The sequence below is a fragment of the Phaenicophaeus curvirostris genome, chromosome 2, assembly GCF_032191515.1.
Source record: "Phaenicophaeus curvirostris isolate KB17595 chromosome 2, BPBGC_Pcur_1.0, whole genome shotgun sequence".
Lineage (NCBI taxonomy): Eukaryota > Metazoa > Chordata > Aves > Cuculiformes > Cuculidae > Phaenicophaeus > Phaenicophaeus curvirostris.
Genome location: NC_091393.1, coordinates 54683466 through 54709710, shown reverse-complemented (window position 1 = coordinate 54709710; position 26245 = coordinate 54683466). Strand labels below are relative to the sequence as shown.

Here is a 26245-nt window from a genome sequence, read left to right as displayed (position 1 = left end):
AGGTCCCAAATGGAGCTATCTTAAACTTTTCTAATACATCAGGGAAATGGATTAATTCCTTAATCATCAAACATAACAACACATATTAATAATTTTGTCTTGTGAAGGCAACTAATATTGCAATCTGTCATCTATATAGGAGAAAAATCAGTGGAAAAATAATTTTCTTTAAGTGTTTTTATATGCAGCATCTGACTATGCACTTTGCTGTTAAAAGCTGTATTTGCCTTTGAGTGAACTGTGTAACATTCCTATCTCTGAGCAATACTACTGCCCTATATTCATGTCAACGATGCCTCTAACCAGGTTATCATAGATGATGCCTTCCTTCCTTGCATATATATACGTACATGCCTGTATGTACGTGCTACACGCGCAAACATTTAAATACCTATGACGAATGTGGACAGCATGCCAGAAACTGAGAAAACCTCTCTCTCTTGTATGACATTTTGTAAAACAACCTAAGAAAATAGAAAAAAAACATTCCACATTTCATAATTTACAAAATAGCCAGATACATATGCTATTAGTACACACCTTTTTAGAAGGTTCAGGCTGATTCAGCATTTTTTCAGCATCTTCCAACCAAGCTTGTAGACCTGCCACAGTGCTGCTATATCTGTCCCAATTAGCAATCACTTCTTCCAGCATGCTTCTTACACTTCTCACTTCCACTGAGAGGTGCCTCCACTGTGCTGTTGTTTCATTCATGAATTTCATCACATTTTCAACTTCTTCCACTGAGACACAGGGAAGACATTAATTACTTAGGTTCATTATTATTTCTGTGAAGCTTAATTTTATGTTATGCTTATCCATTCTCACCAGAGAATTATATGTTACTATAACTTCTATTTCAGTAGCTTTTATATACATATGCTCAGTTCCATGGCCAATTTCACTGCAAAATTACGAATGAGAAAATAAACCTGTGAATTAAAGACTAAGGAAAGTAAGTAAAATGAGTGCTAAATTAAAGCAGTCATATTTCATATTCAGTATGATGTTAATTTCTAATCTATAAAAGAAATACAGAAAGTTTTCTTAAAAAGCAGAAAATAATGGAGATGTATAATGTACAAACACATATTATGTCTACACTGAAACACACTGAATTAAATTCTGATCTTCTTTCCACTGGCTTAAAAGTCAAATTGTTGCCAACTTTTTGCCAATTAATTTTCTATTTTTTTCAGGCAATAAAAGAACAAGTATGTCCTCATTCCAGAAGAAAAAAACAGAGAGAAGAAAAAGGACCCAAGAAAATACTGAGACTTCATAAACCATGTAGAAAATTCATATAAGGGAGTAGCTGCCCTTTAGAAAGGAATTTGCTATTGGACATTTTAATACTGTTGAATAAATCTATTTATTTTATTCTTTGTAAGAATACCTTGTAAAAATGTTTACTTTTATAATATTTGGGTGTTACCATCATCAAGTTTCACAACAAAAGTTTATCCATTTTCTCTCCACATCTGTTAATGACTTCAGCCGCTGCTGCAACTCTCCACCAACATTAGTGTGTTATCTCTTCAGCAGAGATTAAACTCATCTCATGTCTGTAACTATCTAGGTCAAACGTTGCCCTCATGCATTCTCACTGAACTGAGTAGGGTTCAGGAATTACAGGAGGTAGCTGTTGAATCAGCTACATGGTTTTCTCATGTACATCTCTAATTCAACTGTCATTTGGGTTCCTCTTATAGGTTTTCAGAGTTAATGAAGAATCTTCAATAAACGAGGGCATACTGTTGCTACAACAACAATACAGAGACCAACTCTTTATTTGTCTTTTTCTAGTAAATGAAGGCAAGCCAGGGAGCATTTCCAGGCACACAACATGATCTTCCCTATTCCTAATTTGGTTTCTGGTACACCTTTGGGCCAAATCGACAACACCAAAACAATCCAGAAGTCAGCATGGTCCACAGACTTCTCCCACTAGGAATTCAGAATGTGATCGTCGTCTTATGGAGATTAAGAAATCTTAAGGGCACAAGGGCAGGCTGCTCTGCATAAGCTAGCTTCATGCTAGAGAACATGTGAAATTGCTGTCAGAGGCTGTAGTCTCTGTGGAGAGCTGCAGCTGCTGAACAGCTCTGCTGCATGGAGGAAACAAACATGAGATCTTTTTAAGAGATACTTAAGTCTAAAGAGATAAAACATTGTTCCTGTGGTGAAAGAAACATCAGCATTTACCTGAACCATTTGCTTTGGCATACATTTCAGCTGCTCTTTTCAAGATCTGGTAAGTAACTTCAAACTGCTCAAAGAACTTACTATTTTCGATAACAGACTGAAAAAAAAAAAGTTACAAGAGAAAAAAATTAAGATAGATATTAAGAATAATGATAATTTCTATGAAACTACATCAGGACAGCAATGACAACTTCATTAGTCTCCACTGATATTTTTCCTCATTTGAAAATTATATACATATTTCAACTTTTTGAATTAATGGTACAGCAGTCTTCCTTTACAAATACAGTTTATTTACTTGGCATATAGAAAGATTATTTAATATGTTCTTAATTAGTCTGCTAGTTGCTGATTTGCAGAAATTCACTAGCATATGATACAGTGAATGTGCAGAAACTGAGCAATTACCTTAAAAATTATTTAATGGAAACATTTTCACACTGAAATCTGAACTAAAATAATTTCAATAAAAGAGAAAATTTCATCCACATAGGTCACCACAAAAAAAAAAAAAAATCCAGTTAAACTTTAAAAACTGTTCCTGTATTAAGCCTTTGGAGAAAGACAGTTTTCACTTTAAGAGACAAAAAACATTTGACTTACCCTTCAGCTTTCCTTTGCCTCATTTGTAATTGAAAAAAATGAGGTTAAGGAAACACTACATAAAGAGATGCTGCTTTCCCAAAGTGTGGCATGGTGCTTTTCCTTTGTGTGTGATATTTTAGCTGTGTAATGTGTTATAGTGTGATGCATAATTTATCTTGAAATAATTTGGTCACAAAGTTATGGCTCTATCACTTATATCTCTCTATGCCTCATGGCAAATGACACTGAGTTAGTTTTAATAAACGTACTTCAGAAATGTTACTTCCTTTAAGTGTAATATATAATTATGTCTCTGTATTACGTAAGCATATTATATCTTTAATTCCCACTGTAAAGGGAGAAAAAACTACCATTTTTTAATAGAGCTTTTTATTTTGTCTCACTTAATGTACTTATCTAGAATTTTGGAATGGTTTTCTAACTTGCGCTACCTCCCATGTTTCCTCAGTTACAGATTTACAAAATTAAGGCAAGTATATCTCTCATAGTCTACACAATCTTTGGAATGTCAGAATAGAAAAAAATTCTATGTGTAATAGCGTGATTTTTGGAAAAACTAGGATACAAGTGAGGTCAAATTTCAATGTACTTTGAAGAGGAGAATTAGATCTTGTGTATTCTTTAACTCACCTTACATAAAAATGAATAAGTTTTAAAAATGATTGTGCCTGCCAATATATATCTTAAAATCTTCTATTTTAAAATCTTTTACAGTTGCTATGTCAAATCAACACAGTTATCTAGCATGTAACTTAAATGTGTTTATAACCAAGGAAGTCAGAAGTCAAGAACAATCAGAATCTTCCTCTGCTCTACTGTTAAAAAAAATATCTGGCATGCATAAAGAACTACAGACTTTACAATAAATGACGTGACAAACTCCTGACCTTTGCTTTTGCCAGACTCATACACACAGACATTTTACCCTCAATCAAAACCAGCAAGACTTCATATGAGAAAGTAAAAGACCTTAAACTACTTATACAATATTGATCTCAAAAGCAATTTGAAATATTTTCAATTCGAAATATTTTTTAAAAATTAAATATAGACGTTTTACTAATTAATATTATCTTTCATCTGACAAGATCCCTTAAAGAAAATATGGAGGTTTTCCCAAATCCATGTAGCATACAGTGCTAATACAGCGATACTAAAAAACAGTCCCTTGGTTTAAAACCCAGTATCTCCACTACAGCTGATTCTTAGGTATGGTATATTCTTCAGGTTGATGGTATACATTTTGTGCCCACCTTTACTTCTGGTATACAACAGACAGGGGAAAAGAAGGTGGGATAAAGCAAAACCCACCACTTTTATTTTTCAGCTACAGTACACAAATATTTTCCAGACATATGTTCTATCCAGAACCTAACTGCACATATTCCTAGAGTGCTGACATTGCTCAGTCTGCTTTGGCAGACAAACAAACGTATATTTTTATCTCCTGTTAATACAGTCACTGACTATAACATACTGACTACAGATTTCATATGCAAGACTCCTAATTTACTGGAAGAGGAAAACTTGGCTCTTGGTCCTTGAAAATTGCTCCCAGCTAAGCCAAAGCAAATAATGCCTCTTCCCATCTTTGGACACCTGCAAAGAGCCAGAAGTCAAAGCCATAAGGAATGAAACTGAGCTTTATTTATCTTCTTGTCCCAATTTCCTCATTTTGATGTGATGCAGCTTTGTAACATGATGCAAGGAAGCATTTTCCTTCCCCTAATAATCATCTCAACAACAGTGCTATCCACTTCCTCATTATTTCCCTTGTCACTTTTTAGTATTTTTGCAACAGTTTTACAGAGTAAAAAGTAGACTATAACTCTTGGCTACTACATGTCATTTTAGCAAACTACGCTATTTTAAATAACCATCTGAATTTTATAAAGCTTGTCTGAAATAAGGCTTAGTTTCTGAATTTTTATGTGTCCCTAATGGCTGAAGTTAAAACATGGGAAGGGAAAAGTGTAAGCAGGTCTCCAATTCTCACTTTGTAGAGAAACTTTATTGAGTTTGAAGTTTTCTTCAAAAGTAATAAAAACTATTAGGCTGTGCAGGTATCGATAACTTTCTTTACACGGTGTTCTGGCTCTGAACAGTTCTGTAACTATGGAGTATTTCCAAACTGAATTTTCCTGTGCAATTTTCCTCATATGGATTAGATAGAAGGGGAAAAGGTATTTAGCACAGTTCTGATTTACAAAGAATCCCCCACGCCTTAATGAAAAAGTGCAGCAGTGGTACCATTCTACCAGCCACTTGGCACTGCAACTGTGAATTTAGCAAAATACAGCAGCACAAGGCTGAAAAGGAATGTATCAGCGATCATCTGTAAGTCAATACCTCTGTTTCTTAACATGATATAGGGATGGAGCAATCTCTTTCCAGAACAGAAATAAAATAATGGGTTTAATATACTAATGCTGAGTAGAAGAAGAAAAGCCATTCTTTAAAAGAATAAAATGGCAGCCCTATTAATATAGTATATTGAACAAGTACACAGAAGTAGTGTAATTCTTTCTTTTTCCTTCATTTGGAGGACTTTTTTAAAAGTACTGAGGGAGACTGCACGCCAAAAATCTCTCCTATCTGTACACTTAGTCTGTGTGTATCAGTATAAAGTTCATCTATGCAGCTGTAAAAGAAAATGAAATTAGGTTCTTTGGAATTGCTACCTAAGGTAAATTAAAATCTAGTATTAGGAACCTCCAGATATACTTGGCAAGTTGATTGTCAGACAGTTAGCAGCTAGGACACTACTTCTGGTTTTGAAGAGATGATAGAAAGAGAATAATTTTCATTCTTGGCACTTTGACCGAAGCTCCTCCATAGGGAAGACAGATTCACTTCTGAAAAGGTATTCCATAAGAATGCAGTTATAAAGTTCATGGCTGGTGGGTCCCATTTCCATTTTTCTTTTATTAATTTCCATGAATCTTAAATATGGATATTTCAAGAATAATTATTAAAAGAGAAAGATAATTCCAACTTACAATATAATTTTGGAGAAGTAGTTCCACTGACTCTCGTCTTCCATATTTGATAATCCATGATTTTAACTTTGATTCTGCAAGGACTAAAAGTGACAGTAGACGGTACTTCAGTTCCAGAAATTCCATCTTCAACAGATGGAGCTCAGATGAAGATACAACAAAATTAAACCTATAAAAATTAATCACATTGTAGTAAAATACAGTAATGTTCAGGAGAGACTGAATGCTTTTATTACAGTTCACATATTTTTCTAATCTTTCACACTACTCAGAATTTACAAACATTCAATTACATACAATGATCATCCTGACGATTATTTTTGAACAGGAAATTAATTACGTTTCTGTAGAAATCATCAATTTACATCTGTTACTAAGTTTTGGAAAGTCGGGGTTTTTTTCTTTTTTTTCTTCAGATGCATCCTGGCTGTTATTACATAACATTTTTTTTCCAGAGACAAGTAATAACAAGATCAATGTAAAAAAGTATTCCCTCCCAAATCCCACAGCTTATTTTGATTCTCATCGATCTGTAACATATCAGGCTTTTCGGTATATTTTAACATATATTCTAGGAGGATTTTTTCCTTTCAATTTTTTTCATGCTTGCTACAGAGAACCATAATTAGACAGTGATTTTTACATGAATAGATTAAAAATAAAACAGGTTGCCTTTCATTCACACAGGGTTTTTATTTCAGATCGAAAGCCTTACCTCTCTGCCATATCCTCTAATTGGTCAGCTGGAACAGGCACTCCATTAACAGACCTGGCCCCATGGATCTCATGGAATGCCTTTTTGTGGCCATCTATGTTTTTCAGCAGATCCTGATTTGATTTTAAGAGAGAGATTGAGAGAGTGAGGAGGGAGAGAGAGGGAGACAGAGAGAAAGAGAGAGAAGGTTCACAGTAGGCTATCTAATTAATAAGCACAATTTTAAGCCTGCACGGATGACTCAATGTAGTTAACTATTTGATCATGCTCTCATATTTGCATGCAAGGTTAGGTATATCACAGAAGCATTTACATCAACTTGAACATTTACATAGGGAACCCCCTTATAAGATGCTCTGCTAAAGCCAATTATGCAAGATTTTAAAACAGAGAATATACTGCAAAGGTTTAACAAAACAAGAACTCTTAACAGTACTAAATAATCCCTGAAATACAGTCTGTGAATACTCTAATATCATAATAGCATAATCTTGCTAAATTTACTCTTTACATCTTTAAAATAGATACTAACCTTCAATAAGTATAGATTCAAATTCTCAGCAACTAATCTACTCCACTAGATACAGGCAGAAGATCCATAGCTCCTTATGTAAGTACATATTCAATATTTAGTGAACTTTTCACTCAGCATCAAAAGATCTCAGGATCACTCTCTACATTACAAAAATGGACGCAGAATGTGGTTTCCAACCTGTATTCCTCTGATAAGAATTGTACCAGCAAAAACCTTACAGCAGAGCGCATTTCAACTGTAACTAAGCAACACTGCTTCAAACGGCTTCCTGGAGATTACATATTAAATGAATGACTGGCAGTAGTCTTTGAAGAGATACCGTAACACTAACACGTCAAGCCCCCAGCAGCTGAGAGGATACAGAACAGTGGGTATTTTACTGACTAAAGACAACTCCTGGCACAAAGCACTCAGAAGCCTATTAGCAAAGGAAATCAAGCAAAGGTACCCCTTTCTCACCTTGGGGAACAATTTGCAGACTTCTGTGTTGATCACAGATGTCTATGTATTCCTATGAGCCGACGAAGGGTTTCTACCCAGTCAAAGTCCAGTGTTTGCACAGCAGAAATTAATACTAATTCACTGGCTCAGCTCACTAAGCAGTCCTACCATCCTTATTGACCCACCCATATTTTAATTGTTTTCCACTTCAGCCAACACCTTGATGTGAAGGGAAACAAGCCAGGCTTTCTCAGATGCAAATGATGCACCGATTTTACTATGGCAAAACCACCACTGAGGGTATTCTGTGTCTAATGTACTCTCACATAAAAGAAAGGCTTGGAACAAGTATCTCAGCTAACTGCACTTGAGACCTTGTCGAACAAAAAGGGATGCAGCTCACATGCAGTGATAAGTCAAAATAAAACCCAGTAGTTTCATACAACATGAACTGGAAGCTCATGAAAACTTTTATATAATGTACTCATGAAACTAAATCCTGATCTGCAAAATGACCCTCAACAAGCACAGACATTGTCTTTAATTTCTGGATCTTGGTGGCAATGTTAATAAAAATAAATTTAAGCGCTTGCCTGATTCCATGCAAGTTTGTCCAAATAAGACAGTACATTTCATATTTGCTTCAAAATGACCATGAGCTATAAAGTTCAGTAAAACAACCCACTGAGACAAAGATATAGAGAAAGCGATAACGTTCTCTGAACAAGACATTAACGTACAAGCCCAAACAACTTCCTAGGAAACAAGGACTGAAAAAAATACACGAATGGATTTCTGTTACTACGCAGTAGCATGTTATTATTCATCAATGCAAATTCAAGTGACAAAAGAAACTCCAGGAACAGATATAACTATACACACTTCTCTTGAAGCTTTCCCCATCCCACTTCCATGGGAAAACTCCTCCGGCACAAACTAATCTAAATCAAAGTGTATTTGTTGGAGGAGAAATCCTTCACCACAGCATTTCTGATGAAAAGAAAACACAGTTCAGGACACACTCTTTTCTGTTTCTTATGAATGTGTCAAAAGGAGATATATAACAAAACAAGTGTTTGACTTGCTTGTTTAAACAAATGTTATGAATCCTGAAATATTTGATGTTAACAAGAAAGCTAATGAAATGTAGCATTGCAATAGACTAGACCTTGAAAGAAAAGAGTCTTTGTCACTGAAATTTTAATATTGCTTTGGTTTAATTTTATTATCTACAACTAAAGTTAGAAGAGCTGCCACTGTTCTAATAAAGACTAATAAGAAGATCCAACTGATCTTGCAGATAAACTACCATTGTCTGTCACAGCTGTTCTGAGATGACCATGAAAGTTACCATATTTTCATTATATGGCATTTTTGTTAAAAAAACCCCCACCCATATCCAAACCACAACAAATAAGAAAACCACAATCAAGTTTTAAAATACTAGCAATAGAGAAAAAAGCAATATAAATCAATACAGTCTTAGTCTGCACTTGCAGTAGTTTCTCTATACCACCTCTTTGCTTTCTGTATCATATTTACTGGTTCAGTTTCTTTTATGATCTCACTAACAACTTCTATCTATATTTTTCTCATATATATTATGTAAATGCACAGACAATCTCATAGTTATGACTGAAAATAAGAACTTGGACTGAGTAAAGAATAACAGCAAACACATTTAAATTCATCTGGAAAAGTTTCCTGTTTACCACAGCAGAGGGGATTTGTCATGCTATTTTTCCTCATGACACTATGATAATTAATTTCATTCTACTTTTCCCGCCGGTATGTATCATTCGAACTGACTATCAGCACACCTAGTATGTTTGCCCTATTCTCTGCTGTTTCACCTAAAAAGTTCATATTGGTTGAACAATGTACCCAACTTCTGAGCTCCCTATAGAATTTTGCTCAATAGAAATCTTAGCATAAGGTGATAATTAAAATATTAATACCCGATATCTTTCAAATAGAAGAGGTAGGAACATTCAAAAGCAATTTTGAATATTGTTTGTAAGACATACAGATACCACAGTTCAAATCATCACATCCTAGATTTAGCTACCGTCAAGATGACACCACCCACAGACACTAGAAATAATAATCTTTCATTGTACAGAATGGATTATTTACTCATCAGTTTTGGAAACAATGACATATAATGCACGCAATGAATGCATGTAATTCTACCTTATGTTGTTCAAGCTTCCGGTGTATTATATTTGCTGTTTCTTCATGAGCTTGCTGAACAATTACTTCTTCCCTCAGAGCAGCCTCTGCTCTATAAAGCCAAGCACCTATAGTACCCAAAGGTGCAGGAAGAGATTTGTCAAGGTATATGTGCCAATCAAGTAGCTAGGAAATAAAAGTAAGAGGATTCTATAATTAAACAAGGAAGGAAGTTTAAACAAGAATATTGAAAAAAATCAGATTTTAAGACCCAAACTCCACATAACAGTGTATGTTTAAGACATAAACCTTAGGTATATTACTTTACATCGGTTCTAAAATTGTAGCATTCTCACAGGCAACAAAACCTCTGTTGATTCATGTATTCCCCATCTAGAATGGTAACTGGAGTTACAGAACTGACCACATATAAACTAGAACAACCAATGAGATACAGAACAGAAATGTTATCAGTTAATAGGTACAGCAAGGGATGCAAGACTTTCTTCCACCTGATGAAATTTCATGCTCTTGTATAAAATCTTTTTCTCTCTATTTTGAACATATTATCTCTGAGTAAAGGGCAAATGAGTCTCAAAGGGCTGTGGAATCAAGACTATAGCAGTAACTACAGTATCTTATTGGCAATCCCAGTTATGCTAGTGAAATTAATGAAAATTACATCAATACTCCAGAATATTTTTAAAGAGATACTCTGTTAAATCTATGACATAAAAAAAATCCAAGAATATATACTGAGTAATGATTTTATAACTTCTTATTTAGTACAAACAATATATCTTGCTTAGTATTTTTCATTCAATTATTACAAAATTGCTATCAAAATTACTAACATTGATTTATTACTGTTGTGATCAGGTTAAAAATAGCATCGACCCCCCCATTTATTGATAATGTATTTGGTAATACAGAGGAGCATTTTTTTAGGTATATTAAAAAAACTTTAAGAATTTCTTCGATAACTCTACCAATTTACATTAAACCATCGCATTCTGAAGAGGCATTGTGCATGCTTTTTATGAACAATGGTTTGAACTCGGCTAGGTACTGTTAGTACTTGAAATAAAGAGAAATCCTGAAGCGTAGTCCTTTTTTTAAAGTTCATATTCTCTTTTTGAACAATACTAAAAGGTAATAATGCAGTAAATGTTCTCATCACTAATGCAAAATCATTCAATAGTTCTAGAAATTTGGTCCATTTTGGTCTAATAAAATCAATAGCAAACAGGTGTCTAAATGATTTTAAATTCTCATTCTTCATGTAATAAAAAATATATAGCACAATAATTTTCTACTTACCCTGGAAGAAACTCTCTCCCATGCTTGCTTCACCATAGCTTGATCAAGTGACAATTTACCATCTTTCCTTAATGACTGGGTTACAAGTTCAATCTGTTTCCTTTTTACCTCATATTGTACTCTGAAATGTTTAAATGACTACACAAAGAGAAAAACCAAATCAATGTACTACAGAGTCAAAGAACAAAATTCTTTAGTATTTATGGAGTACTACTACTTATGACAATCTGGTACTGATAGAAGTACTAACCCTTCCTAAAGGGGAATAGCAGTAAATTTGTATATTTACACTGAAATGAATTTTATTAAATGTTTTAATGGACTGCAGAATCCTCCAGGGAAAATTAGGTGGGACTTCTGTATTTTCCTTTAGTTAATAGGTGCCTGAACCGTATATGAAAGAAAATAATAATTGATCAGATAAACTAGCAAATGGATTAAATGCTATTTAGGACAGACAATGGCTGCTTTATAGAACGGACAAGCTTCAGGAGAAAATTTAGACCAGAATTTATATTGCTAATTCAGACTTTAACCTTTGAGAGAAGGGTTAAAAATGAAGTTCTAAGCCCTGCCCTCTCCACCTGCCACTTTATCCAGCCTACAGTCATACCTCCCATCTGAGCTATATCACACAGGATCTGTAGAGACACACGCTTGCTTTTAACTAGGACAATGTTTTTTACACTGCTAGAAAAAGCTCTATGTTAGGCAAACCATCTGTGCATCCTTCTACGTAGCAAAGCTGGAGTTGACATTATGATTCCTCCACAAATAAAAGGCAAGACAGTTTGTGTCCTTATTTCTTTAAGCTACAGTATACTAACTCGCATATACATAGAATGCATAAAATACTGAAGTACGCATTACACATAACAATGACTATAATGTCTCCTCATATAAAATTTTCTTTACTGCTTACCTGGTATTTTTCCTGTAAGCTTGTTTCTGCCACCTGTGCTCGGGTTAAGTCTCGTTCAAATTGTTCTGCCCACACTTTTAGGTCTCTCAGCATCAGTCTGTCTTCCTTCTGTAATTTAGTACAACCACATACAAAAACAACATTGCAGCCTATTAGTGGAGGTGTCAGAGTCCAGAAATTAGCATCTCTCTAGCAAGTCAAGGTCATTAGTTGTAGTGAAAGCAAACGGAACACCAGGGCCCAATTCTCTCATCACTTATCTTCATACAGTCTAACTGAAAAGCACTTTCTGATTACAAGAGAAGAATTCAGCATCTAGACATGAATCTTACAGTGCTGAAATAGTGCCAGTTTGGGACACTGCAATGTAAAAGATACTATTTACAGTTCTCAAGATGTTAAAGTAACACAAAGTATAAATCAAGAGCTAATTTTAGTCTTCAATATATTTGTAGAGTCAATTTTCAGTAAAACTTAATTGATCTGTGGCAGGAGAGGAACTTATCATTTTTTAATACCATTTTATTTTCTGGTCTGCTATTACTGAAAAAAAAGTTATTTTCTGAGTGATTTCAGGGTAATCCTTGACATCAAGCTCCAAGCTTAGAAGTTGTCAAAATATTTATAGAGAACATTTCAACAAGGAAAATTAAAAGAAAGAAAAAATTAAATTTTATCCAGTTTCTTTTGCTTCCATGCCATTTTATAGCTTTGAAGAGTAGCACATCTGTCCACAGTTTTGCTTTAACACTTCAGTTATGGCACTGGTGCTTTACAAGGCTGAAAAGTTCTCTGGCTGTGAATGGAAAAATATTAACAGCAAATCTCAGGTTTGTGAGAATGTTATATGAGAAGGTTAGCACACAACAGAGAGGGGTTCTGTGCGCTGTGCAACCAGGCTCATCAAGTAAGATACAAGCATTCATCTTGGACCTCCACTCAATGAAACGTATATGCTGACTGATGATCAGAAGCTACTCTTTGAAACCAAATAAGACATTTTACAGTAAAATTTGTCAGAAACAAATCTATTACAGAAAAAAAAAATCAACACCACTTCATATGATTAAATCACCTAAGATAAGTGAATGAGTTTTAAGCATTATATGAGAGAAGAAAAATTGGAGCATGTGATAAAAAAAGAATAGCCATTGAATGTATTTGAGAAACAACGTACTTCCTTCCAAGATCCTAACCTGGGAAAGGAGCCAATTACAGATCCTTTCCTTGAAAGCTGCCTCAAATATGTAAAATATAACTTCCCTTAATAATTTTAAAAGCATACAGCTATTCTTTCACTACAGCCAAGGAAAGGACAGGATATTGAGACAGGAAAGAAACCCTTCTTTCATGTATTTCTACTAATTCTCTCTAATCAAAGCAGCAGCAGTTGGTTGGACAGAATCTACGCAACAGATTGTGCAAATGTCACAGGTATCTGTTAATCTGCTAGGTGAATTCTTAGCAGGGTAGTTGCAGCAATGTTCACATGATATTAGAGCAGCAGTGCTGGACCAACGTTCACTGTAGCTCATGCTCCTGTATTTTGACACTCGCTAAAAGCTGGTACCAGAGAAACAGTACAGGACCCACAACACTTCCCTGCTCCCGCTACTTGTGATGTTGAGATTTTCTTGACTACACATAGTATCCCAAGAAGCCAAAACTCCCAGTGCTACCAACTTCTTAAAATTATGGAAATAGAGGAGAAGAAAATTCCTCCTCTTCTCATCTGATAGTTGGCTCTGTTTATAGAAAAATAACATCAAGATCCTTTGAAATAAACAGCAAAGCCAGGACTACTCCCCTATGAGCAGAATATGAGAGAGCAGAAAAAGAACTTTGGTATTAAATGTCCATTCATTAGAAGTCATAACTTTAGTTAGACTATTGAGGTTTCTATTAGTATTTAGCTGTCAGCTCCATAAAGGCAATACTAAATTACACATCTTAAAGGACTGGAAGTTCTATTAACTGAAACTTTAAGTAAAATATTCTTGACATCAGGAAGAGAATAAGAGCGTCACAATGTTGTATACATAACTTTTAATTCACACTATAAATTCAGTTTTGTAAAACACTGGCTTTTAGTCCTTTATGGTTCATGTTCTTGTTTCTGAGAAGCAGCTTTTTAAGGTAACTCTTCAAGAAATGCATCTGCGTGGCTGCAGCTGTTCATACAGCAATGTGAACAAAACAGTTATTTTGCAAAAAGCCTGTCAACATAGCTTAAAAATTTAGTAAATGATAAAACAGGATCTGACCAAATGCTTTTGAAATAAATATCACCAGGAACACCTCTGTGGTACCTGAAGATAAAGAACACCAGAACAGCCACATCTCTCTTACATCACATACCATTTCCCTGACTCTAAGTGAAAAGATGAAGTTAAGTGGTGGTATTGTGTCTTTTATGATTTTTTTTTTTTACTACTTAGTTAGATAATTTTTGTTTACTTTATTTAATTGCAGAAAACATAGGTATTTCAGTAACTGCCTAATTGAATACTAAGAAAGACATCACAGAATCATAGAATCATAGAATAACCAGGTTGGAAGAGACCCACCGGACCATCGAGTCCAACCATTCCTATCATGTAACAACATAAGCATTTTATTTCTTTATTCATACATTTTCACAGTTTTGCAGTTCAGCACATCACTTAACACCTGCAAACTTTGTTCTGTAGTCCTTTGTTGATAGGAAAGCATTTTGAAGTCTCCATTTGGGTTACTGACATAAAAGATTCATTTTCTTAGCCATCAAGGCACCTGTCACCAACACCTCCCAGGTTTAATGAGCTACCATTCTTAAAACAAGACTTTCATTATTGCCTAGTGGTTCTTACACTTAGTAAAGTAATATCAAAAACATATTCTTACAGACATACAAACTATTTTCTAAAACCTGCACATCTGAAGTAGCACACAGATCAGAACACAAACCACCAAGTAAAGTTATCTAGGGTAATTATAACTATTTGTGCTTTCCCCAGTATAAGGATCATTGACCTCTGATCACATTCATTTCAGTTTATCTAAGCCACCATGACTTATTTTCTGCATGGTACTTCCAAACAGCATCTTAAAAGATTAATTTATCCTGACATCATTGTCTGAATATTCACTGAATTGCAGAGATGAACAGAAGTAGAGCACTCAACCGCCAAAGAACATCAAAGAAGCTAACTAGAGAAAAGTGTTTGAGTTCCAGTACAATAAGGGGATAAAATTAAATTTACAAAGAAAGGTTTCAGCCCAGAGTCAAAGTCAAAACATTATTTTATTAACTGATATGGCAGAGTTCTTTTGAAAATTACATAACACAGAATAGTTTTTTGTTTGAAGAGCTAAAGATACCCATCTATGTTTCATGAGAAATTTAATTATGAACCTGGAAAAGAGTGTTTTGTTGGGTTCTCTAATATGTATTTATGCACCAGTTAAACTGCTCAAATTATCAGGCACAGGCAGGATAGAATTTTCAAATATGAACTTAAATCTAAGAAAAATTAAGGCACCTGTTTTTTAAGAGATGTTGAACTATTGTATTATCTATGTGCTGAGAAGATCAAGTCCCTAAAAAAATGCTTATATACAAATTTGATTATGCTATTCCTTTTGAAAACTCTGGTTTACATGGATATGTATGTGTTACTCAATATACATGTGCTGAAACATATTCACTAACAACAGTATTACAGATGTACGGTAAATGCTGAGCCAAGCGTCATCTTCAGTGATGAGCTATTAATGCCTATCTGTAAAAGCTGACTGCAAATCTCTGGAAGAGCTCAAAAAGTTATTTCTGCGGTTGCTGCTGAGGATATTAATCTCACATTAGAGAACTCTGCTGGCATAAAGATGTTAAAGCCTACAGGATTGTCTTCTGAATTGCTTTCTCATCAGAGCATGAGAAGATGAAGACTTTCCATCAGAAATACTTTGAAGGAGTGTGCTTCCTCTATAGTTAAATTTATATCAAGATAAAGAAATTGACAGAACTTTTACCACTTCAAATCTTCAATAGCTTAAGCAGCAATGCACTGGGGCTGCATAAGGCTAAGAATGTACAACAAGGTCACATTAAAATGGTTGAAACCTGCTTGAATGTTTTGAGAAGATGGGAATAACTCTGCTATCAGTATTAATCTTCTCTTCAACACGTATCACTAATTAGATATACATAACAGGTGATGAACCCTTGATCACAGTCACTTGAAAATAACCTATTGCTAATAAATTAAAAAAAAAAAATAAAACCAAAAAAATCAAATAACACCCAAAAGTGTAGAATCAAGGTAAATAATTGGATCAGGTCAAACTATAAACATTGTTGACTGACCATGGTGAAACCTGTTAATTGTTTCATAATATATTCACTTCAGTCTTCCATTTTCATCCCTAAATGTTAATAACCTGTTAGATCTATAAATCCACAGTTAATACCAGAAAACTCTAAGTATTCAAATGTCCAAGATTATTAAACGTATATATTTTAAACCACTATAATTTAAATGAAAAAGGGGCAGTGCATATAACGCAATTACACACGAATGCTCTCTCCTTTCAATACATAGTTCACGTACATCACTTACACAATCACGTATACAGTCTAATATCTACTATATAAATCTAAAGACATACTAAAATATTCATCTAAAATGAGACTAGATGAGTAGAAACATTGATCTAAAAATCTGGGTTTTCATGTTTATATCTATTCTTAAGAAAAGCAAAAGCATTGTCTGAGATTTATTATAGGAAAGTTGACTTGCTTTCCTATAATAATTTTGCAAATAATTTCACAGAAATAGGAATTAGGCCGTCAGTATCAGCTCATGTAAGAGGGCAAACAGACACTCATTATGTTTATGTATTTGCTTTTTTGGAAAGATTAGCATAAGGCTAGCAAGCCAGTGTATATAAACTCACCCAAAATCTAATGTCAAATAAGTGCAGGAGAAAAAAAGATAACAAGCATAAAAGGTCCAACTCAATATATTATTCTGGAGCATATTACCCTTACCTTAAATTTCATAAAAGAAATGACAAAAGTTGGGATTGCTTGAAGTTCCTAGCAATATGAAAAAAATGGGAAAACAAGAAGAAGGAAAAAGAAAAAGAAGCAAACAAAATAAAGCAAAGCAGGCTGAAAGTCCAGAGAGAACAACTAAAAAAACCCATATGTGTTAAGAATATAAGATGTACTTAAATATTATAGAATTCACATGTCTGTATCCTAGCTAGTGACATACTTTTCATTTTAGATCTGATTTCCATGTTACTGATCACTATATGATTTATTTTATCTGGAAAAAAAGAGTCACTTACCTTGGGGTAACTGTGATTGAGATGTGTTGACTACACAGCTTCACATATGTGCATAGCTGATTCATGCATATTAGATCCTTTTTAATTCTAGAAATGCACATACAAACAGCTTTTCCCTCTGACTGTAAATGGGGGATAAGCTTCAATTGTCACTCCAATTCTTCCAATGCAAATTCCTTATAAACTGAGTATTGAATTATGAGGGAAGAGGAATAGGAATTTGTGTGGACAACACATCTTAATGAAACATAGTGGCAGCCGAGTTGGCAGGAGAGGGTTAGAAATCTTTCCCCCTCCATCAAAAACTACCCAGACACGCTTCACTCTGAAATAGAATTCTTCTAACTAAATGAAGGCATCTGCAACAGAAACAGATCTTTCTGACTGATAGAAAAAAAAAAAAATAGTTGCATCTAGCATTTCCTGTGCATTCTACAGCAGGCACTTAACACAGGTCAAATGAAATACACGCTAAAAGTGCTTAATTTTGGAAACCAAGAAATTAAGAGTACTCCAGGAATTTGAGAGACAAGTCTTGCAAGGCTCTCTCTCCCAGATACCCAAATTCTACAATTCTTTGATACATATTTCCTTATACAAGACTTCAGGGGAAAGGCAGAAACACTAAAAATAGGGGGATTATACCAGTCACAAAAATATAAAGGATACCTGCATTTCTTATTAATCAACTGCCAACAACATCATTACCTAAGGGAAGGATTCAATCAAGGCAGTTTTAACTATACTGAAATACTACACAACACAAAATTCCAGAAGACAGTTTATTTAGGAAACCCTGCTAAGAAAGATGCTATCTAGAAAAGCGTCTATCTATCACTGATTTGAGTAGAGTGTAAGTACCTAGCTTTTAGACTCTTAAAGATGGATGAATCCTGCTGAAAATAATTAAACTAAGCAAATAAGGCAAAATTCCTAAGCTAAGCCTTATAATGGACATAGATACTCTGAGTCACTTTAAAGGGAAAAAAGAGGCAATAGATAATGTTCTGCCTTGCACTATTAGCTATAGTGATCAGAAGGGTATCCAATTCATGTACATGGTTTTCACAAGACACAAAAGGGCTATATTGAAATGAACCAGTTTGGCATATTTGGTTCATATGTTTGTATGACTAGAACAGAACCTGGGATAACACTTCCTGAAAAATAATAAACTAATTTTAAATCTAAATGGTTTATACAGTCACACAAATACCTTTCATCTGATTCACTGCCAACTCTGCACTGAGAAAAGAAATAATCTCTCCTTCACATTTTTTTCAGTCAATTAATTTAGCAAGGCGAATATTAGAATAACCATAAGTGGAGGCAGGGGGTAAAAAAAGGCATGTAAATGCCTTGTGTGGTCAAGAAAGTCAGTTACCATACTATAATTCCAAGCAGCTACTTCTATCAAAAAAGATTTTCCTTAAATCTGCAAAATAATGAGTTTATAAACACTTCCTTAAGTACTAAAGAAAATAGCTCTTCCTCTAATGAACAGAATCCACTTTTCTATTTTTTTAAAGGAATTTACATCTCAATTGGTATATGATGCCATTTAGAAGAAGCATTCCTCTTGCATTGTAAGGAGGCCTCTATTATCACTGTTTCATTTAAAAAACAAAAAAAATGTTAAATACATCAAGTATGCTCTTAAACATTATCATAGAATTGCAGAATCACAAAATGGTGGAGGTTGGAAGGGACCACTGGAGGTCATTTGCTCCAACACCCCTGCTCAAGCACAAACATCCAGAGCCAGTTGCCACTGGATGTGGCATATCCAGATGGCTTTTGAATACCTCCAAGGATAGAGACTCTTCTTTGTGCAACTTGTACCATTGCTCAGTCACACTCAGTGAAAAAGGATTTCCTGATGTTCAGAGTGAACCCCGTGTTTCAGTTTGTGTCCATCGCCTCTGGTGCCGTCACTGGGCACCACTGAGAAGAGCCTGTTTCTGCCCTCTTTGCACTCTCCCTTCACGTGTTTATACGTATCGATAAGATCCCCCTGAGCCCTCCCTTCTCTAGGCTGAACACCCCCAGCTCTCTCAGCCTCTCCTCATAGGAAAGATTCTCCAATTCCTTCATCACCCCTGTCAGACTGACCCTTTGTCAGACTCTCTCCAATACATCTGAAGAGCTCAGAGCCGGACACAGTGCTCCAAGTGTTTCCTCACCAGGTGGCAACCCTCCTTGATCTGCTGGCAACATAATAAATTTGGATGTCCTATTGTGACAATCTTACTTAACATGGTAATTTAGACGATCCTTCGCCTAATTATCACCAACCCATAAGCAACTGGGGTCTTTGATTTTAGGATAAAAGACATGAAAACACTCAGTGAAAAAAACTCCACAAGATATTTCACTGTAAAACAGTTGACTGAAAAGGAAAACTTTCAAAAAAAAAAAAAATCTAAGTGCTGTATAAACACTGAATACAGCTCTTATGTCTGTATATTTTTAAACTGTATTATTGGATTTTCAGCACTGGTGTCTCACCATAAGTATAATGCAATATGAATATACTCTTACTTTCCCAAGGATTACCTGGATATCTTGTTTCATCTATGTAGCCTGCAGTCAAACAGGATGAACTACATTAACTCCTGGCTACTTTCCCACTCCTATCCAGAACTGTGTAAACTATGGTCCCAATATTTGTTGGAAGTTGTACATGATAGCTTGCCAAATCTATCACTATGATTTTCTTAAGCACAGATCGGATATTTTGAAATACATGTTCTGAGTACAAGAGATTCAATTATCTACTGACAGATTCTCCCTGGACAGTCATAAGTAAAGCAGGTGAGCGCAAAATAAGCTTCTCTTTGTGATATATGACAGAAGAAACATTAAAAAAAAGTTTTTGGTAATAAAAGACCACAGCATGCCAAAAGTTCAGCCATTTGAGAGTTTATATCTAATCAGTTCTAAGTAGATGAAAGCTTTGAGCTGTTTTCAGAATGTATTTCACTGCTTTATAGCCAGTGACCACTTGTGGTCCTGGACTGTTTTTGCATTTCTTACTGGCCTGGATCCATCCAGATGTCTATACCATCAACCTTTCACATACCACGTCATCATCATTTTGTAACATCACCAGAGGTGAGGAACTTGGCAGTTATGGTGGACAGAACCAGAGACAGAGGTATAGAGTAGACATAGGCTCCTGATAGGGATCAAAATTTCTCCAGAGGTGGCTTATCAGAATTTGTGTCAGGAATAAAAAAAAAAAAACCACAACAAAAAAAATCACTATTTTTCTTGACTGGAGAAGTGGAGTTTGTCTCAAACTGCCAAGCACTCAGTCAGGGGCATGAAGAGGAATATAATTCTTCCTCAAGGAAACGAAGAATGATGACATTAGATGTTTGGTGCAATGTCAAGCTCTTACTTTCTGCTCAAAGTCTGGGAGTTACTTATTTCTACAGTGTGACATGCAGGGTACCAGCATTTCTACTAAAATTCACCTGGATTGCTGCTGGAATATCTTAGTGATATCTAGGAACAGGAAGTGGCTTTGAATTTAGCATGTCAAACTGATGAATTTGTGCCATTTCATTTCCTAGTATCTCACTGGGAATTCTGGGGGCAACTCTGTAGCTTCCCTTCCAGACCTCATGCGTTATTGTCTCTGTGGGTATAGCCAGAGGCAGAGTGAATGAACCCTGCATTCACCTGCCATGTCTCTACGTAAAGCTCAGGAGCAGGCGGTGAGGCTGTTCCTCAAAATCCAGCCACAGCACAGGCAGCAGACCTGGCTGAAGCTTTTGGCAGCAGAAACTGCATTTTGTGCCATGGTATATGGAGATGACAGGATGGTCTTAGCCTGCTACAGGCCACAGCATGAGGTTTCAATGCTCGCTTCCTCTACTTCAGCAGCTCCCTTGCTCAGTGGGATGCTGTGGCATCAGCACACATGTCCTCAGACCAATGTTACAGCAAGGAAAATGAAAAATTCCCGTACTCAGGAACTGGAATTAGACAGCAAAGATACAGCTGCCTTAGCCACACATAGCCATAAGGAAGGAGATTCACTCCTTTCAAAGCTCTTCTATAGCTCTGTAGGGGAATGCAAAGAAACACGGATAAGAAGTGCTTCCTCTTTCACTCTTGCAGGGGGCTAGGCAGATTGTCTCAGCAGTGTTTCCTCTGCCATAAAGAAAGCAAATGATCAGGATTAGGAAGTGAGTCACGATCACTTGGCATCACTGAGTATAGCCAATCTAGTGCAAAGCCAATGTACTAGAACATACACAAAATAACAACAACAACAACAAAAATCAAGAAAAACACATGACTGAAAACAATTCCTTAGAGCAAATAGCCAAACATCACTGTGCACAGAAAAAAACCTGTGTCAGAACTGTAAATGCTTCCCAAGCCTAAAAGTCCAAAGACTATACCTAAGCAATCTCTTGGACTGGTCATGTTCTTATCCAGAAATACAGTGTGATAGAAAGAGAAGTGGCACATTGTTTGAGGTAACAAATTATTGCTATCTCATTGGTATTATGCTTGAGAAACTCTTAGGGAACTTCAGAATCCACTGGTTTGCTACTGTCTACAGTACTTGTTTGCATTCTTTTTGGCTCACACTGCTGAAAACAGGAAAATCACTGAAAGTTCACCATTGTATTTTCTACATCTGCTAGTAAACATCTGCAATCCTAGTTCCTACATCCACAGGTAATCTTTCCCCATTTTCTTATTGTGCTTGCTTTTCACTAGAACCACTCAGCAAAATGAAACATAATACAGTAAAAGACAGCTATAAAGTCCCCCTCATTATAAACTGATTTGTATAGTTATGCAAGAGAAACTTACATCATTCTCCTGCACATCAGTCACTGTATGATGAGGATCAGGATAGTACTTCAAAAACTGGGCTACATAGGTCATGACAGACTTTTCATCTGGCTTGTCAACATCCACATCTATGTAAGTATAGAACACAGTAGTTAATTTTTAGCTGAATGGCAAAAAATGTTGCTTAAATGTCTAAACACCATGAATTGGCACATCTGATTTAACCCATGGAAGTAGTTGAAACTCTTCAACTACACATTAGGTACCTTCTGGATCAAGGAGCCGTGGAATTCCCAGTTCTGCTTCTGCAACTGTAAAGGCTTCTTCCAGGTTTTCTCTATTTGACCTTCCCCTCACTTTCTCCATATCCACTAAATCTGGGCGGATAGCATGAATAATGGAATGAAATGCAACACCACTCCTCCAACTTTGTCCAAAATCTTTTACTTCAATTCCAACTTGCCTGAGAAATATGAAACAAAAAAGTCATTTGCAACAACACAAAGACTAGGTTAAATAGGGGAGGAGACAAGGATGCTCTACCCAGTGGCTGCCCATCATTAAACCTAAACTACCTATTGTTTCTGCAATGCTAATCAGGGCAAATTTAGGTCTGTCCATCTACTGCATAAGTTCATTACTGCCAATGAAGATCCAAGCATTTTTTGTCATATACATACTATGTTCATCCCCAGTATACTTGATAGTGACAATAAGCCAATGGTGTTTCAAACAAATGCAATATACCAAAGTTCTTGAGATTTTTGTATGACACGCACACTGTTTGTAGATGTACACAGCTCCATCCACTATTATGTCCATCAATATAAAGTACTTCATCATAATTCCCTCCATTATAACTACTGAAGTTCAGTTAGGTACATAAGCATAATAGAAAAAAAAAAGTCTGCATTACTCTGTTGTCTTTTAAAATGAAAACATTAGCAGTGACATTAACGCTGTTGAAGTGAAGACACAAATTTCTTTATAGTGTCACTCATGCTTTTGTTAAGAATATAATTTTGTAAACCTAGAATAATCATGTGCTCACTGAAAAATAAACACAAATTATCAAGAAATAAAAATATATAATGAGAAAGCAATCAGAACTGAATCACATTTCTGACTGCTTATTTAAAAAGTAATTCTGAAAGGTATGGTGGTCTGCAGACTGTAAGACTGTCACTTTATCTGAGCATGCAGACTTTCTTTGAGGACACAATTAGACATTAAGGTAGTCCTGCCATTAGGAAGTTCACAGCAACAGTAACTCCAAATGAAGGCTTCCTTCAAAGCTCATTGTGACCAGGCTATGCAAAATGCACTACCCTTCCTCTAGGCTTCTTTGAACACATTTGACCTACTCTTCCCCATAATGTTGACAATTCCATTTACGAACCTCCCTCTCTGTACCTTGATTGTTTACATGTCTGGAAATTGTATGTGACCACTTCCAGCAGCCTGATTCCTACTGTTAACAGTGCAATAGGAATAATGCCAAATTAGACCATACTGCACCATAAATTACTGTATTCTACTTATTTATGGGAGAACTGGAGAAAATTTGACTTTTTACAACTATATTTCTTTTCTCTGAGGCATCATTCCATAATTGGCCACTTCCCCTTCATATTTTGAACATGAATGGTCTCTTCAAACAGCAGTAATTCCTTAATTTGAACAAATAAATCCATTTTATTCTTTTACATCTTTGATTTTTATTTTCCTATTGTGAAAGTCATCAGATTACTATTGTATCTTTGATCTAATTTCTGCTTTTTTTCACATCTTTTTGGAAACAAAGATAATTATACCAAATAAAGAAGATTCTTAAATTAACAAGAGATAGCAAGAAATAACTCCAAAATAACTTGGATTGAAAAGAATGAATATTCAGAGCAATTTTTGTAGTAACACATCTCTTGTATCACAACACTGCAGAAGGATATTCATAATAATGCCTTTCAACAGCATTTAGCGCTCCTACAAACTATGTAACTGAGCAATGCTAAGTCAGTATAAGATTTCCATTGTCACATCAAGTTTTTTGGCAGCAACACTAATACTAATACATCTAAATCCCCTTTCAGTTCCTAATTCTGTCAAAGATGATCCCATTCATTAAGATATGATAGCTTGTAAAATTAATGCAAGTTGTTATTTAGCACTTGCTTGTTACACAGTGATAACATTTAGCAGCCTCAGTTGTCAAAAAGAATATGATCATAGGGAGGTGCTATATAAATACAGAGAAAATGGACTATCCCTGACCAAGGGAGTACTGAATCTGAAGAAAAATTTGCACCTAAGATATAAATTTGGTTCATTTGCGGGTTACTTACTTTGCTGCTGTATACTGTATCCATTTCAACAAAGCCTTCCTGGCACTTCCTTGGACCTTGGTTACCACCTTCCGTTTGCTTGGGGGACTTGCAGTTTCTGAGCTGACAACACTCTCCACAGAAGAGGCGCTGCTAGACAATGACTGAAGCTGTGGGAGGTTGCTAGTAAGCTCTTCAATCTGAGGGGGAACAATGTTAATGGAATGTTTGCAGAAAATCTTCTTAATTCTTACCAGTTTCTTAAATGATTTCCTAATACAACTGACCAAATGAAGTTGGACAAAAGCTATAGTTCACATGCTGTGTTTTATTAAACTGTGCATTAAAGAGGCTTCAAAACTGCCAAGACGAGCCCAGATGATGGTCTAAATTTCAGAAGCACAGGACATGCAGCAATCAATGAGAATCACAGTTCACATGCATTTTTTTCTTTCATTCATTTTAAAATGAAGTATCTGCCTGCGACAACTACAGAAAAGCTCAAAAAGAAAAGACCCAAATAAACCTGATGCAGAGAACTAGAGTTTCAGTAAGTCCAAGAAGCACAACATTCCCCTTTTATCTCAATGAGCTAAAAATTAAAATAAAAACGTCAAATATCATTTTGGCTAACATTTCTTCTGAGAAGGAGATCTGAACCATTGAGGCATTGTACTGGCTGAAGCTTAGGAGAATAGCATCCCCAAGACATTAAAGCTACATTAGAAGAGAGCTAAAGCCAGAGAGCTCCATAAAAAAAAGCAACAAAATTAGTTGTTTTTTAATTGTTGAGCAGTGACTCATTTTGTTGACTCACATGGACAGGATTTAGAAAGTCATTTTTATCTCCCACCCAATTTCAACAGAATGTAAATGACTTCTCCTCTACAGATTAAAACCCCACTCCATCTACACCATTCACAGCTAAATTTTGTCCTTCCAGATATCTACAGCTCCCAGTGAAATCAGCATGTTTACATGCATTGTTGAAAATAATTACTGTCTGACATCAAGCGTACTGCAATTAGACATATGGCACAACAACCACTGAGGTTGCTAAAGGTATTTGTACTAAGAATCCACAGTTCTATTCCTTTCTTTTGTTCCTCTGCTGTATTCTTCAAAGAAAGTGGGAGAATATGTTCCAGTGATGAAGGAAGTCCATTTTAGGCCCAGATCACTCTATTCCAAAGACAGGTATCTAATTTTACCTAATGTGAAGCATCCCTACCAATTAACTGTTGCTTTATACAGGATCAAATCCTCAGCTAATTATAAAGTGACTTAACTTCAGTGAATGACTGGAACTAGACCTGTTTATATGAAATTATGAACTGAACCATTATTTGAGCATGCAATACTGAAGTATAAAAATCTGTAGTACCTGAAAATACAAAATTATGGTCCACATCAGTCCAAGTACAATAGAAGGCCTACCATCAGCAATATCAGTTGAGTTTATGTTGACAAGCTTAATCTATATAGGAAAGAAAACCTGTTATTATCTTACACAAGGAATTATAACAATTATGAGATGCAATTCAAATAGGTTTCATTATTTAATGCATTTTTGCAGTCAAATAACAAGTTTCTCAAATAAAAAAAAATCACTGAATGGTGCAATTTCACTTTTTAGACAAGTATAGCTATAGGTAATGAAAGATTTTTAAGACCACTGCATGCCATTATTAGTAGAAAAAAAAAAATTTTAAGTAGAAAGAACAATAAAAAATTATAGAACCATTGTACAAACCGGAGATCCTCTGTATATGGACTAGCATGAAAAGTAAAGGGAGAAAGATGATACAGAAAAAGTTTTATATGAACAATTATTAGTTAAATGCATTAATTCAATTT

At 35.3% G+C, this 26245-nt stretch overlaps 1 protein-coding gene across 1 annotated transcript in view; it reads right to left on the bottom strand.

Moving 5' to 3' along the window:
- SYNE1 (spectrin repeat containing nuclear envelope protein 1) overlaps positions 1-26245 on the bottom strand; it is a 285435-nt gene that overhangs the window by 199087 nt on the left and 60103 nt on the right. Inside the window, exons 5-16 of the mRNA XM_069852100.1 lie at positions 25773-25865; positions 24410-24588; positions 22334-22530; positions 22086-22195; positions 16945-16992; positions 11916-12023; positions 10994-11131; positions 9695-9859; positions 6526-6638; positions 5811-5979; positions 2206-2302; positions 541-743 (exon numbers count right to left, since the gene is read on the bottom strand). Of these exons, the coding sequence (XP_069708201.1) occupies positions 541-743; positions 2206-2302; positions 5811-5979; positions 6526-6638; positions 9695-9859; positions 10994-11131; positions 11916-12023; positions 16945-16992; positions 22086-22195; positions 22334-22530; positions 24410-24588; positions 25773-25865 (1620 nt within the window). The remainder of the gene's footprint in view (positions 1-540; positions 744-2205; positions 2303-5810; positions 5980-6525; positions 6639-9694; positions 9860-10993; positions 11132-11915; positions 12024-16944; positions 16993-22085; positions 22196-22333; positions 22531-24409; positions 24589-25772; positions 25866-26245) is intronic.